This window comes from Octopus sinensis, linkage group LG6 (assembly GCF_006345805.1).
Source record: "Octopus sinensis linkage group LG6, ASM634580v1, whole genome shotgun sequence".
In the NCBI taxonomy this organism is placed as follows: Eukaryota; Metazoa; Mollusca; class Cephalopoda; order Octopoda; family Octopodidae; genus Octopus; species Octopus sinensis.
Window position 1 is genome coordinate 37,097,786 of NC_043002.1, and position 17,500 is coordinate 37,115,285.

Below are 17,500 nucleotides of genomic sequence, written 5' to 3' on the forward strand. Positions count from 1 at the left end.
CACACAACTACAGTTTTATATATATAGATATATATAGCGCAGTAGTGGTGAGATATGACAGCAAAGAAAAGCATACATTCACTCTCTGCATGCAATTAGACTCGGAAAGTTCGTGAGGAACCCATTGACCCAATTTGCTGACTTTTCCGATAGCACACAGGTGTCAATGAATGGTGTTGAATGACCAAATCCAAGCTTTCTCTAGTTCCTCAACAGTTACGATGATATTTTGTTCCACCAGGGTTTTCAGGATGTCCTTGTCAAGTTCTACAGATCTTTCAGGATGAGGCTCGTCTTCTAGGCTGTAGTTTATGGCTCGGGATTTCTGGAACCACCATTGACACTGCCTTACGCTTATTGTCCAATCCCCATATACTGCATTAATATTTCTTGTACTTTGCACACATTTATATTCTGTTATTCTTTTATATGTTTCAGCCTTGAGGTTGTGGCCATGCTGGATCATGTGTGTGTGTGTGGTGTGTGTCTATCTGTCTGTCTGTCTGTATGTATATATGCATATGTATGTGTGTGAACAATAATATTTTCAACAGATGTGTTGCAAATGTATCTGATTGTTCTCAAGCTTCAATACTGTGTGTGTGTATGGTGTGTGTGTATGTATGTATGTATGTATATGTATGTATGTATGTATATGTATGTATGTATGTATGTATGTGTGTATGTATGTATGTGTGTGTGTATGTAGTGTGTATGGAGGTGTGTGTGTGTGTATGTATGTATGTATATATGTATGTATGTATGTATGTATGTATGTATGTATGTATGTATGAGTGTATGTTTATTTTACTAATTACTCTCTTCCAAGAACATTTTCACTCACTCTTAGCTCTTAGCTTCCCATACATTTTACTCATGTATCTATCAGCGTCATAGACAGAATACTTTCACTTTAGTCTTCCTCAAATCACTATGTCGCTATTTACTTTCATTTTATTCGTTGCCCACTGTGTGTGTGCGTTTGCGTGTGGTGTAAACCAGACTAAGAAAAGCATTTGACACACACACCAGAATGTGAGTTTTCTGTAAATTTTGCTTAATTGGAGTTTAAATTTTAAAAACTGGACCTGGCATGACGCGATGCATTGTACTCTTAAAACTGCTAGGTAAATTGTAATTGAAGAAATCCTATATTGTAGATTTGTATAACTCCCAAAGGGAGGCAGATAAAATCTGCCTTTTATAATAAGAGATATATTAATAGACACACACACACACACACACACACACACCACACACACACACACACACATACAGGGTACGATGGGTAAATTGTCACCATTTTATATTTTTAATTTTGCACATGTGCAGTGTTTGCTTTTGATTTTCTTGACTACACAGTATGGTAGGGTCATTTGGGCACTCTCTGCGAGAAAAAAAGCACCATGACACAATTCACTTTGCTAGAAATTTGGAAACAACTTGCTGTACTGCTTGGCGTTCATGCTAGAAGCTCCAATACAAATATTTCAGAGTATTTGGGAGTCAATCTGAGGAAATGCAATCTGAGGACATGTACCAAGGGTTATAAAAATCAAACATCCAGTCAACATCATAGTATTTGGAGTGATCACTAGTGATGTTGACATTATGCCTCCATTCATCTTTTCACAAAGCCTCAGACTCAACAGAGAGGTCTACACCAAGTGCCTGGAGTAGGTAGTGCTGCCCTGGGTCAAGAGGGTGGCTGCTGGAAGACCCTATGTCTGGCAACAGGACTCTGCACCATGCCTCACATTCAGGAGAACTTAGTGATAGCTGTCAGACAATTTCTGTGACTACATCACCCCTAACATATGGCCACCTAGCTCCTCAGACTGCAACTCACTTGATTATTATGTGTGGGGAACAGTTGAGTGAGAAACCAACAAAACTCCTTGTAACACCAAAGATGAACTGAAGGCAAGGATTATGGTAGCATTCACCAACTTAAACAAGGAGAACATCCAGAAGAGTTGCAGGAGATTCCAAAGTCGTCTGGAAGCCATGGTTGAAGTCAATGGTGATTTTATTGAATAAATTTACTCATTTCAAGATATTTTTATGTAATTTTAGTAAATATATCTGTTTAAATGAGATGTCAGTGTCATTTTCATTTTTGCATAATTTAGATGACAGTTTTTTCACTGCACCCTGTACACACACACACACACACACACATATATATATATATATATATATAGGGGCAGGCATGGGTGTATGGTAAGAAGCTAGACATAGGTGTGGTTGTGTTGTATGAAGCTAGTTGTATGAAGCTGTGGCTGTGTGGTAAGAAGTTTGCTTCCCAACCACATGGTTCCAGGTTCAGCACCACTGTGTGACACCCTGGACGTGGCACCTTGGGCGTGGCATCTTGAGCGTGGCACCTTGGGCAAGTGTCTTCTACTATAGCCTTGGGCTGACCAAAGCCTTGTAAGTAGATTTGGTAGATGGAAACTGAAAGAAGTCTGTCTTACACACACACACACACACACACACACACATATATATATATATATATATATATATATATATATATATATATATATATATATATAAAGGCTGTGAGCTGGCAGAAACGTTAGCATGCGGGCGAAATGCGTAGCCGTATTTCGTCTGTCGTTATGTTCCGAGTTCAAATTCTGCCCAGGTCGACTTTGCCTTTCATCCTTTCGGGGTCGATAAATTAAGTACCAGTTACGCACTGGGGTCAATGTAATCGACTTAATCCCTTTGTCTGTTCTTGTTTGTCCCCTCTGTGTTTAGCCCCTTGTGGGTAGTAAAGAAATAAATATATATATATACATTTGTATATATTTGTGTTTGTGTTTGTCCCCCACACCATCGTTTGACAACTGGTGCTGGTGTGTTTACATCCCCATAACTTAGCAGTTCAGCAAAAGAGACTGATAGAATAAGTACTAGGCTTACAATCCTGGGGATTGATTTGTTCAACTAAAGGCAGTGATCCAGCAAGGCCACAGTCAAATGACTGAAACAAGGAAAAGAATTAAAGAATATCTATATATACATACATATATACATACATACATATATATCATATATATATATATATATATATATATATATTTTTTTTCTCTAGTTTCAGCTCAGAGCTGCAGCCATGCTGATGCACCGCCGTTTTTCTCTTTTTGCTTACAGCACCTAGGTTTCCTAAGCGGCCACCCATCTAAGTACTAACTAGGCTTGATGTTGCTTAACTTCGGTGATTGGACGAGAACCGGTGTTTTCAACGTGATATGGCCGTATACATATATATATATATATATATATGTATGTATGTATGTATGTATGTATGTATGTATGTACACACAAGAAATTTGGAGAAAAAATCCTCATCCGTTTGTCCTTAGGAACATACCATGGTTACTAAGAAAGAGGGTTATAAATAAAGAGAGCAGAAAGATAGTAATAAAGAAAGAAAATAGAGGAATTAATGTAAAAAAAAAAAGAAGAAAGAAGTAAAGAAAAAAGGATGAGAGATAGAAGGTAAGAAAGATCATCTAGAATTTGATTTCTTTGCTTTTAGTAAAAAAATCTACCTGAAATTAGTATAGTGTTTAAAGAAGTCTTTGAAACATATCTCTAATGAGTATCTTTTTTGAAATACATACCTTCTTTCCTATAAAACCCATTTCCTTTCTAAACGTATATATTCTTAATATTTTGCAGTTTCTTTTTGAAAACTTGATCATATTTTTTTTTATTATTTCTTGATCATGTTTTTTTTATTATTCCCTTTGGTTCATATTTTTGGGATAATTTATTAGTTTTTGTTTTTTCTCAACTTTATACATTCTATATTCTTTCTACACAAGCTTGGGATGGAGAATACTATAAATTTGAAATTTTTTTTGTCAATGGTATGAAGTAAGTGTTCGATAATTGGATCCACATCATAATGTTAACTATTCAAACACAATGCAAGAAGATTTGATACAATTTGAATAAAGGCACAATGCGATGCTAGTGTCAAGATAAAATCGCATAACCTTTGTTGCAGTAATGCAGTACTTTAACTATTCTTTTGCATTGACTACTTGTTTTTTTTTTGTCCTTTACAAATTAAAAAAAAAAATAACAAGAATAAAATTGCAGTATAAAAAAAGAAATAGATCTCACAGCTCAATTATATCTCAACGATATGTAGAGAGAAAGGGAGTGAGAAAGAGAGAGAGAGGGAGAGGGAGGAAGGGTGAGAAATAGAGATTTTATTTCCGAAAACAGAAAAAAAGAGGCAATTTGGGAAAAGGGTTAGGTTCATTATGTTGTCATTGAAAATGTCTTCCAAGATGTCACTTAAATTGATATATATAAGTATGTATATATATATATATATATATATATATATATATATATATATATATAATATATATATATATATATATATTATATATATATATATATTATATATATATATATATATATATATATATATATATATATATCAACCAATCTATATGTAAACTTTTACTTTATAGCTGAGGAGAAGAATGCTGCCTTTAGATAATAAAATTATAATAATGGGTGACCAATCACAGTAGGTCTACATGTTTTATATTATTGAGTTGATCTATGTATTGAAGAATGACCCTCTGCTCATCACCTATGATGCATATTATTGTCTCAGTTGTTCTGTTTAAGATTTGCAGAAATGATGAAGAGGTATGATACAATAAAACTGGGACACTGAAAATTTAGCCATGACATGAAGCTCCCTAATAACTGAAATTCTTTTCTTTTAAGCAGAAAATGGTCCCTATTCTGCATCCAGTATTTTTCTTCTTTCTTGTAAAATAGCGTATGAATGTAAATCTGCATCTTCAAATGAATTCATTCATGATTTCAATTAACCCAGTCTTTCTTTTCTATAACTTTTAACCATCTATGATAAGATATACAAGTTATAAAATAGAAAAGCAACAATTCAGGCTGATGTCAAAACTAAAGAAATACTTGGTAAAATTCTATTATTGTATGTACTCAACACTTAATCTACTATTTGATGCCATAAAAAATATTGTGCTACAAAGCAATTTATTTGGAAGTCATTATATTAGCGACAAAGATATTTTGTTCTAAATCAAAACCTTTATTAATAGTGAAGTAGTCTTAGCATTGTTGATGTAATAAACCAATTCAAGTTACAATGTTACTGTTGAAAATAATCATTTTCTAAATTACTAATTCTGGTAAAAAATGGCACAAGAAACTAAAATGAAATTTTTATTAAAATTAATTAAGTAAGGAAATGGAGTGCTGAGTGAGCTTGATCTTTAAATAACAGTATAAGAAAACCTCAAATATCTTTCAGTTTCACTACACCTCCTCAGCAAGCATAGCTGAACCATTACAATAGATCTTTGAATGACTGGAAAAGTATATAATCACAATATATATAATCATAAACAATGGTTATATATAGGCGTAGGAGTGACTGTGTGGTAAGTATCTTGCTTACGAACCACATGGGACCTTGGGCAAGTGACTTCTACTATAGCCTCGGGCCGACCAAAGCCTTGTGAGTGGATTTGGTAGACAGAAACTGAAAGAAGCCCATCATATATATGTATGTATATATATATGTATGTGTGTGTGTGTATGTCTGTGTATCTGTGTTTGTTGCCTTAATACCACTTGACAACCGATGCTGGTGGGTTTACGTCCCCATAACTTAGCAGTTTGGCAAAAGAGACCGATAGAATAAGTACTAGGCTTACAAAGAATAAGTCCTGGGCTCTATTTGCTTGACTGAAGGCGGTGCTCCAGCATGGCCACAGTCAAATGACTGAAACAAGTAAAAGAGTATAAACAATGACTTAAAACAGGTGGGGATGTCTTTTGCATGACAACATAATAGTGAAGTAGGCACTAGCATAAACATATCAGTGAAGGAATTCTAAATATTTGAAATTACAATCTTTAATTTATAAACAACATTTTGTATTAATTTTTCAAAATTCTATTTATTTTGTCAGTCATTTTAAGATTCACAGAAACAGTCAGACAATGCTTTGCTAATGTGGTCCAATATGACCAAAACTTGTCAAGAGTTGTTACTGTACTGCTATTCTATATTTACCATATTTCCCAGCACTGAATATAATCCCACCTTGAGAACACACCCTGACTTTTATATGAAAATTTGTGAAGAAAATGATAAATAAAAAAAACAGCGTCTTAGCATTTTTACATATTTTACCAAAATGTTTTGCTTGTGGCACAACAACATATAGATCTAGTTATAGTCTATTTTATTTTCGTTTTCCAGCATAAAATCTGTAAGTTTGGTATGGAAAAACTTCCTGTGAACTAAAATTGGTTTATGAAGAATGTGATCTTCATCCTTTAGGAAACACTAAATTTTCAATTTTTAAAAAATAAATATCTCTCTTTTACCTCTTTCTTTTGCACTTGTTTCAGTCATTGGAATGCGGCCATGCTGGGGTACCACCTTGAAGAAATCAACCTCACTGAACAAATCAACCTCATAAATTATTTTCTTCTCAAGTCTGGTATTTACTCTATCAGGCACTTTTGCTGAACCACTAAGTTATGATGGATGTAAAGAAACTAACATCAATTGTCAAATGCTATAATAGAACTAACAGAAAGACAAACACACACGTATGTATGTGTGTATATATGTGTATATATATATATATATATATATATATATATATATATATATATATATATACACACATACTCACAGATACAACATATACATGTGTGTATGTGTATATATAATATGTATGTATGTGTTTGCGTGTGTGTGTGTGTGTGGCTACCAAATTCACTGACAAGGCATTGGTCAGCAGAGGGCTGTAATAAAAGACACTTTTTTCCCAAGATGTTGCACAGTGGAACTGTCCCTTAAACTGCAGGGTTGCAAAGTGAGTTTCTTTACTTAAACAACGGCTATTCTTGTTACTAAGTGTGTAATCGTTATTCCAAGTTTTGGCTTGTGACATCAAGTACGCTAGCATTCACTTTATTATCAATATCCCTTCCTAGTCACTCTTTATGAACACCACTCTCTGTTCATTCACAAAAGTCTTATATACTTTTCATTGCTTAGAAAACTATTATTCTTAATTAACATTACTTGATTTACTGCATCAAGTATGTTAGTATCCTTCCTCTTTACCAAGTTTGACTACAACAGGAGTTGGGTATTTTCCCCTCAAACTTTTACTGACTGGTATTGAATCCTAACAATATTATTTCTTAAATTCTTTCCAAAATGATGCTTTCCAATTGGTTAAAAAAAATACCTTTTAGGTTAGTATTCGAAAGAAATAATAGAATTAGATAATTATCGCCCATATTTTCTTAGTGAGTTTTCTACTTATCTGTGCATAGTGAATCCATATATCTAGGAAGCTGGGAAATAATACTGCAGCCTACTTGTGGTAACCATAGTCACGAGGCTGCTGGTAGTCATTCTGCCAATGCTTATTGCTAGAGTTTGATTTACAGTCAATATATATAGTATATATATATATACACTATATATATATATATATATATATATATATATATATATATATATTATATATATCAATATGTATATTTCAGTTATATATACACATCAATACTGATCATTTTCCCTAAATCCATAAATGATCAATTATACATGCATTACCCTCCCTTTCTATTCCTTTCTTCCTTTGAAATATTACTGATAACCATCCATACTCTAAACAATTGCATGTTTGTTTATTCCTATATAAACTCCCACCTGCTCAGCTGCATACACTGAAAATTAATGAAGGTTAATGATGTTCCTTTTATCATTCCAGGTAAGATGCCAGTACAAGAATAGAATATGATTGTAATGAAGAATGAAGACGTATTCAAAATTAGCTATATTCTGTACTAAGCAAACTACAAAGAAACGGTGTGTTTTGTGTCTTCTCTTTACATAATTTAATAGACCTGAGTCTTAAATGTATATCCCAATAAAATACAGAATACAATAATATAATGAAATCTATAAAAATTTATAGTCTTTTGACCAAGGTATAAAATCTCTATGTTCTCCCCACTCTTTAACATACCATTAATTGCTACATCCCAAATCTTTTATTAAAACGATCTATTGTGTTACACTGATGGCCATATGCCTATTCAGTTGATGCTGCACTAACATACTTGCTCATTTCTGTATGAGAGTGAATATGAACCAGAATCTGCTGGAAAATATTATTTTAACATGGGACCAATATATATATTGAAATTATATAAACTGAATGGCATTTTCAAACAGGATTTACTCTTCTTGAATCCCTGCAATGCAAAGTTATATATATGTTTTCTATCCATTTCGTTTGGATCTGACAAAGCATTAAGAAAGAAATCAAATGTTTGGAAATCCTTCAGCAGTTGAAATCGTTTATATTAAATCCATAATGCTAAAGTAAATTGCATTTTCAAATGGGAAATTTACACAGATTTTTAAGAAATATGAATTTTAGGCATAGAAATGTGGGAACATCATGATCTCAAGTCCAGGTGAAATATCTCCAAAGTATTCAATGTCTTTTCCTGTATATTTGTTTTTATATCAGGGTGACCTTCCCCTAGAGACATTCTCACTTCTAGTGATCTTCCAGTATGCCAGACACCAATCTCTAAGCTTTCTGGGGACATGTGCTACTGGAGGTACTGCTTTAGTCCTGACCATGCATCTTTTATATGTGTGTGTATATTTATATATATACACACACACAAAAATATATATATAAGGAACACACTATTGATTACGACGACGAGGGTTCCTAGCTGATACGATCAACAGAACAGCTTGCTTGTGAAATTAACGTGCAAGTGGCTGAACTCTCCACAGACACGTGTACCCTTAACATAGTTCTCAGGAAGATTCCACGTGACAGAGTGTGACAAGGCTGACCCTTTGAAATACAGGTACTACTCATTTTTGCCAGCTGAGTGGTCTGGAGCAACATGAAATAAAGTGACTTGCTCATGGACACAATGTGTTGCCAGGAATTGAACTCACGACCTTACAATCATGAGTCAAATGCCCTAACCACTAAGTCATGCACCTTCACATAAATATCTATAATATATATATATACACACACACACACACACACATATATATGTATATTAATATATATATATATATATATATATATATATATATATAATATATATATATATATAATTGGTGCAGCATGGCTGTGTGGTAAGAAGCTTGCTTCCCAACCACATGGTTCAGGGTTCAGTCCCACTGTGTGGCACCTTGGGCAATTGTCTTCTACTATAGCCTCGGGCCGACCAAATCTTTGTGAGTGGATTTGGTAGACAGAAACTGAAAGAAGCCTGTTGTATATATATGTATATATTTGTGTGTATGTCTGTGCTTGTCTCCCCACCATCATCTGATACTCCAGCATTGCTGCAGTCAAATGATGAAACAAGTAAATGAATATATATATACATGTGAAGACGCGTAGCTCAGTGGTTAGAACTGCGGGCTCGCAATCATGAGGTAGTGAGTTTGATTCATGTACCAGGCTGTGTGTCGTTTTCTTGAGCTAGACATTTTATTCCACATTGCTCCAGTTCACTCATCTGTTGAAATGAGCTGCAATATCACTGGTACCAAGCTGTATTGGCCTTTGCCGTTCCCTTGGATAACATGGGTGGCATGGAGAAGGGAGGCTGTATGCATGGGTAACTGCTTGTCTTCCATAAACAACCTTGCCCAGACTTGTGGCTCAGAGGGAAACTTTCTAGGAGCATTCATGATTGAAGGGTATCTTTACCCTTTTTCATACACACACACACAGACACATACACACATGTATATGATTTGCATCTGTAAGTTTTCATCAAGCAAATTCCAAGATTATGACTGAAGGGAATTGCCCATGGTGACATACAATGAGCTTGAACTCAGAACCAAGTAGAAGCAAAATGAACTTGTTAACCACACAGCCCTGTTGAGCCTAGTTTACTGTTTCTTTAAAGTGGTAAATGTAAACACTATATCAATTACCTTACTCTTATATCAATATACACAACAATATTTATTTATTAAATTGATGCCCCAGTGATGTGTATTTTCTGCATCAGGCATATGTGAAGGCATTGTTTTCAAAGAATATTCTTATATTAATGGACACAAATTTGCATTTTTTTTTGTGTGTTTGACATGAAAATGATATAGGATGGACTATTGATTGTAATTTGATACTTACCACTATTAGTGCTACAAAATAGACCCAGTCCCAAAATGAGTGTGCATCCTGTACATAGTACATAATGTTTACCCAGCTCTCTAGACTTATAACCTGCAACAGAAGAAAGAGAGAATGAGAGACATAAGGACCTGCAATGAATATTTATAAGAAGCTGATGGATGAATATTTATGTGCTAAACTTCTGAATATTTATAGGGCACATGCATTCATCATATACATACATATGTATGCTCATAGACACATTAACATACACATGCACACACACAATCAAATGAATACACATGTATATACATATATATATATATATATATATATACACACACACACACACACACACAATAGTCTAATATAAAGATGAGTTCACACACATAATATGGAACATTGCAAAATGTCTGCTCAGGCAATTCTAGTTAAACAATAAAATTTCATTTCATCATGAAATTCGATACAGATAACTGGTTAACTGAACAGCTAGAACTGCTTTAGTAGCTATTGAAAATTTTTATTTTTGACAGGATTTATTAATTTGCATACGCAAGCCACACACACACTTACAAAGAAGAGAAAAGAAAGGCATAAGATTTTAGACTTTTAGACTCCAAAAAATTTTCAAACAAAGAATCCAAATAATATATGCTTTAGTATATCATAAAAGGAGATTCATGTGAAGGAAAATTCTAAGAACAAAGTATCTCCCTTCTTTTAGAACAGTTTAAAGACAGCAATTTGGAAAATATCACCTTTGTAGGTTAACTATGCATACAACTTGGCTTATAGCCTATAATTATAGCTAGCCAAAAAAGGATCATCTATGTAGTAGTTCTACTTGATATAAATAGTGGCTTAATCTTCCTCAAAATCACACATTCACACACACACACCTAATATCTTGAAAAAGAAAGACACATGTAGTCCTAGATACAAGTAATCCTAGAGACAATATAGTTTGAGATATCCTTGAACAGACAGATATGGTTATGGTTATGGCTAAAATATCCTTGATCATGTTTACTTAATCAAAGCTGACCCGAGGCTAAACAACAAAAGCCTATGGCTGTATTGTTTATTCTGGAATAAAGTTCAGTGTTTAGGATATTATCTAGTCTGCTGTTTAAAATGGATTTATTCTAGTGAGCATTGATTCTCAAACTGACAAATACCAGACCCCCATCCAGAATACTAACAAAATATTTGCTCCTCTAGGAAGTCATGCCTGCTTCTTTTGACAAACACTACCATACAGAATCTATGATTGGTGAAAAATGCAGTAAATCATATTGTTTACTGTCATATATAAAGAGTGATCAGAGAAGAATTACAAATTAGATTAACATCAGACACAAACTATTGTCTTTGTGAAGGTAATTCTGGAAATATTTCAAATTTAATAATGTTAAGGAGATCAAAAAACTGGATGATTCTGAGAACAAAAAAAACCTTTATAAGTTAATATAAACATTTGTCTATGACTGAGAACAATGAATCTTAACCCTTTAACATTCAGATTGTTTGTCAAAAGCAATGCTTATTTATTACCATTGTTTTAAATTAATCATGCGTTATCTTGTAGGTTTGAGATTTTGATGAAGTAACTGTTAATTCTTAGATTGATATTGTAGGGTTGGCATGAGAGGTGAGATCTGGCCAGTTTTGAACATAAAACAGGTAGAATATTTTGGCTGGTTATGGCTGGTTTAAATGCTAAAGAGGTTTATCTGCCTTCTTTGCTGTTTGTCGGGAAAATAGAAAATCATCCTATCATATATGATACAGGACATATATAGATAGATACAAGGCGGCGAGCTGGCAGAATCATTAGCACATCAGGTGAAATGCTTAGTATTTTGTTTGCCACTATGTTTTGCGTTCAAATTCTGCCGAGGTCGACTTTGCCTTTCATCCTTTCAGGGTCGATTAAATAAGTACCAGTTACGCACTGGGGTCGATGTAATCGACTTAATTCGTATGTCTGTCCTTGTTTGTCCCCTCTATGTTTAGCTCCTTGTGGGTAGTAAAGAAATAGGAATATAGATAGATACAAGTCAGCAAATTACATTGTTAAAATTCAGATATTAAAAGTCTGAATTTTTACATCTACACAACCATAGACATTTAAAAACTAAATTATAAAGAGGTTGTAGGCTTTTATTGGGTCATCCCATAAATAATGCATTTTTTAATACTTCTGTTATTTTTCAAAATTAATATAAACAAAGTTCTTTTTTAATCTAAAATATACCGTCCTTCATTTTCTACAATGTTCTTCCATCTACCTGGTAGACTTGCAAGCCCCACCCCTTCACTTCCAAAACTCACTTGTCTGTGATGAAAAACACTCCTCCATTACTGTTCTGACCATATCTACAGAATTCATATATTTTCCGTCCAAATGATTTTGAAGACTGCTGAATAAATGATAATCACATGGACCAATGTCTGTTGAATATAGTGGGAAGAGCATCGTTTCCCATTCAAACTGCTCCAGCCTTTGGAATGTCATCCTCATTGTATATGGCTGAGCATTATCCTGATGGAAGAGCACCTTTTGTTTTGAAACCAAAGATGGTTGTTTTTCTTCTAGCACAGATGTCAATGAATGGTTGAATGGCCAAATCCAAGCTTCTTTGCTAGTTTCTAAACAGTTATGATGGAATTTTGCTCCACCAGGGTTTGCAGGGCATCCTCGTTGAGCTCTATAAATCTTCCAGGATAAGGCTCATCTTCAAGGCTGTAATTTTTGGCTCAGAACTTCTGGAATCACCATTGACACTGGCTTATGCTTATTGTCCAATCCCCATATTTATATTCCTCACATTTTCTGTTGTACTGTTGTCTTTATTGAACTTTATAAAATAAAATATACCGAATATGCTCCTTTATCACTTTCATTATAACTTTGAAAAAATAACTGTTGAAATCGAACTGCAATCTTCAAAACTTGCACTAAGAATAAGTACAAGGTAAAATTACTACCTGCTTTTATAGCAAGTTGATGCAGATAGTTTATTCCGTTCCCTCCAACTTTTAGTTCATGTAATTGATAAAACAGCATTATTTATGGGATTACCCAATATGAATATTCTTCAGCGATGAGAAAAATATAATTCTTGAAAAATTTTGTGATTTTTCTAAAGAAAATTACAACTCCTTGTTAATAACTAATCTTCTCTTGTCCAGATAAAAAATAAAAGTGAAAGATTTTTAAAAAGTGGCTTGGAATTATTCATTCAATTTTTTTTTATATTAGAGAATAAATTAAAAAAACTTATTTCATATGGAAGATACTACAGGACTAGTTAACATTATTTAATTGATTGCTGATGGTTTCTTTAAATAACTGCCAGAATAAGGTAAATATTTATATTCTTTGCTAGTACTCTAGTGAACATTTTGCATTTATTTTTTGCTTTTTTACTCATCAAGCTTAAAACAATATTTTAAAAAAGCTAAAAGTACAAAAAACAAAACAAAAAATTATGTACTTCCCCACCACCACAAAAAAGATGAAAACAAAAATGCAAAACGAAATCACTATCCCCAAGCTATGTCCCTGATAGAAATATTGATTTTGGAGTTTAATTGAAAATTGTCACCTCAAGTTGGTATGAGTTGATTAAAAAAAAAAGGGAAATAAATATAATAAAAATTATGAAAAACTATATGAAAAGAATTAAGAAAAAATTTAAAGGGGTGCTGGTGGGGGAAATAACCTGCTGTTAAGTTCCAAGAACTAACAACACTTTGCTAAATAAACAATAAAAATGATTTCATTTCAGCATTTAAGGGTCAGTCATATCCAATAAGAGCTAATACAATGGGTGAAATTTGTTTTATGGAATAGCTTTTTAATTTGATGCTAATGAAAAGACATATTTTTGCATGTCATAGAAAAATAAAATCTATGCTAACAACTGGTCTCACATGGATTAAACAATAATTTCTATAGTTTGCTACTGTAACTGCTTCACAGCATTGCTTAATTATTGCTACATGTGCTATGGTCTATAATTTTGCTACTATTTCAGCACAGTGTTGCTAGCTGCTATGTTATTCTTTGACTTGTTTCAATGATTAGACTGCGGCCATGCTAGAGCACCACTCTGAAGAATTTTGGTCAAATGAATTGACCCCAGTACCTTTATTTTTAAGCTCGGTACTTGTTTTTATTGATCTCTTTTGCCAAACTGCTATGTTACTTAGACATAAACGCACCAACACTGGTTGTCAAACGGTGTTGGGTTGCAAGCACAGACAAAAAGAAACACACACACACACATATATGACAGGTTTTTTTCAGTTTCTTATTTCTTTATTGTCCACAATGGGCTAAACATAGAGGGGACAAACAAGGACAGACAAAGGAATTAAGTCGATTGCATTGACCCCAGTGCGTTACTGGTACTTAATTTATCGACCCTGAAAGGATGAAGGGCAAAGACGACCTCGGCGGAATTTGAACTCAGAACGTAACGGCAGACGAAATACTGCTAAGCATTTCGCTGGCCGTGCTAATGTTTCTGCCATCTTGCTGTCTTTCTTTCAGTTTCTTTCGGTTTCTGTCTACCAAATCCACCCACAGGGCTTTGGTTGGCCCAGGGCTATAGTGACAGACACTCGCCTAAGGTGCCAAACAGTGGGACTGAACCTAGAACCATGTGAGTGGGAAGCAAACTTCTTACCACATAGTCATTGCATATATTTCTATACTTTGCCTCCACATATTTCTACACTGTCTTCACAACACTGAAAATTATTGCTTTATGCATATGTTGCTGAAATGTATCAATTTTGTTACTATATCTACACATTGTGGCTAACTACTGCTACATGCTGCAATAAAATTTTTAAAATGCTTTAAATTTGGCCCCATGTGTCATGGGGCTCAAGACAGATCAGATCCTAAGGGTGTAATTTAAGAGAATCTGGCTGCTATTTCTTCCTATTCAAATAACCACATAGAGGCTTCACCATAAGCTGTTAACTGCCAGTGCAATGATTTTTACCCTTTTTTTTTTTTAATGAAGAGGCAACGAATAAGACCAAATGGTGTTACAGCACACCAACATCTTTTTTAAAATGTTATATAATAAGCAAATGTTAACGTTATTTTAAAACAGAAATAGGTGCACATGTCACACTTTTCTGCAAAGGGATACAACGCATGTACTGCTGTGATGCATTAATGACATGTCTTGGTATTTTCTGACTTCACTGACAACTCAAAGTACTTGCATGCATAACAGTACAGTGGTTGGAAATGCCTGTGTTAGTGTGTACATTGTTATTCATTAATAGTTCATATTTTACTGAAGTTGCTAGCTGATGTTAAGTCATTACTGAAGTTCAAGGCCTGTGACCATCCTTTGGGTCAACCTCTAAAAAGAAATTCCCAGAATCCCTTGCCTTCTAAGATAATACCCATGCCCAAAGCCTAAAAGCCTAAAAGTCTCACAATTGCTTGAATTCTGAGATTATACATCCTTCCCTAGGCCACAAAGCAATCATGTTCCATGTTACCAAGTATCTCTCAGAAGCTATTCTGAAATTACTTTCATTTTTGTTATGCTCTGTTTTACTATGCAGACAAGAATTCATGTGTTGAATTAATATTGTATTCAATAGTTTAATATAAAGTCATATATAACCATGTAATGGTGTGTCTAGGTGCATCAAAGAATAATATAGATACAAAAGATGTTTTGCAATATGAAGGCCAGTTGCAACAAAAGGGATAATTTTGAGACTAACTTTTTAACACTTGTTTAGTTGTAGTTGTTAATATTGCTCTGTTTAGTCCTAACTCTAAACCAAAAGCAATCCAAAGAAGCTATAAAAACTTGGTTGCGATCCACAAATTTTGCCTTCTAGCCAAAGATAATTTTTGAACAAATGCTATAATGGGATTACTGGGACTCATATTACCCAATCCTGAAGGCGTAAGTTTCTATGTCAACCTGAGCATGATTCGAACTATAAATTTAAGCCACTGCCAAAATTACCAGTTAGCCAGGTTACAACACTCTTCAATTAAGCCATCAAATCATCTTAAATATCAGATTTAATTATATATGGGACAGACTGTAGTTCTTTGGTCTCAATGGATAATGGAATCTAATACTTGTCTGAATTGGCTTTTTTCATTAAAAAACAAGTAATAAATAAATAAATAAGACATAATGGATAAAAAAATTTTTACCTAGTAGTATTGTTTGTTCATAGAATATATGCCAAGCCTAATTTGTGCCAGAATTATTTTGCAGACACTTTAACGTTTACTGAAGATTAAAACAACTGAAGCCAAATAAAGATAAATGATTAATACATACAAAATGAAAGCAAAAAACATTCAGTCTAAGATGATTCTGGCTAACCTAGTTGAAAACTGGGTAACTTTTTCATTTCATGGCAAAGTAATTAGAGTGAAATAAGTACCCAGGAATAAAAAATTATCCCAACAATTCCTAAGAAATATCAGAGTTAGCAAAACAATCAGAAAAGAATAAAAGTAAAACTTTGAAATTAATGTAGGAAAATAACTTACCTGAAAGATGGCAACCCATGCTAAACCTATGTTATCAAAAGATATTGCCCCCCTAAATGGATTTTTGTCCCCCGTTTCACAGCTTGTGTAATACTGATTCCAGTTGACACAAGAATCATTTGCAGGATTATTGTTATTGTTGGCCTTGGCACTTGCATTGCACTTTATACCTTCATAAGAAAATAAGGGTAAATTCGAACATTTTCGCATTCCTGATTCACCAGGTTTACTGCAAATGTAGTCTCCAAACCGAGGTTTGTAATATGGGTTCACATTCATTTTTCTGCAAATGAGAGAAAAAAATAAAAGGCAAAAATGAGAAAAATGAGAAAAGAAAATAATAAATAAATGAATAAACGAATGCAAGCAGAAAGACATTTATTTTTCATAGAATTATCTTGGAACATGTGAATTTAATTGGAAATTTTGAAATTCTGAATCAATATTAAAATATTTAAAGCAAGATACACTTTAAGAACAATATATTAATAATTAATGAATATTTGTATTGAAGAAAAACACGCCAACTGTCTATTTTTCACAAGAGGATTCTCAACTGGCAAGTAACAAGGAAAAACGAGGAAATGCCTATAGGGTTTTTACATAAGAATGGCAAATGGTTTTCATAAGATATGTCCAGCATTGTTCCGATAATTCCAATAATTATCCAGAATATGGAACTGTACTGGTATTGAGCAAAATGTAA

The 17,500-nt window shown here is 33.6% G+C and overlaps 1 protein-coding gene and 1 pseudogene across 1 annotated transcript in view; both read right to left on the minus strand.

The window, feature by feature from the left end:
* LOC115213213 (voltage-dependent T-type calcium channel subunit alpha-1G-like) overlaps nucleotides 1-17,500 on the minus strand; it is an 865,045-nt gene that overhangs the window by 507,038 nt on the left and 340,507 nt on the right. The window contains exons 5-6 of the mRNA XM_036503838.1: nucleotides 16,795-17,077; nucleotides 10,251-10,343 (exon numbers count right to left, since the gene is read on the minus strand). Coding sequence (XP_036359731.1) covers nucleotides 10,251-10,343; nucleotides 16,795-17,077 — 376 coding nt within the window. The remainder of the gene's footprint in view (nucleotides 1-10,250; nucleotides 10,344-16,794; nucleotides 17,078-17,500) is intronic.
* Nucleotides 3,154-3,272, minus strand: LOC115213613 (annotated as a pseudogene).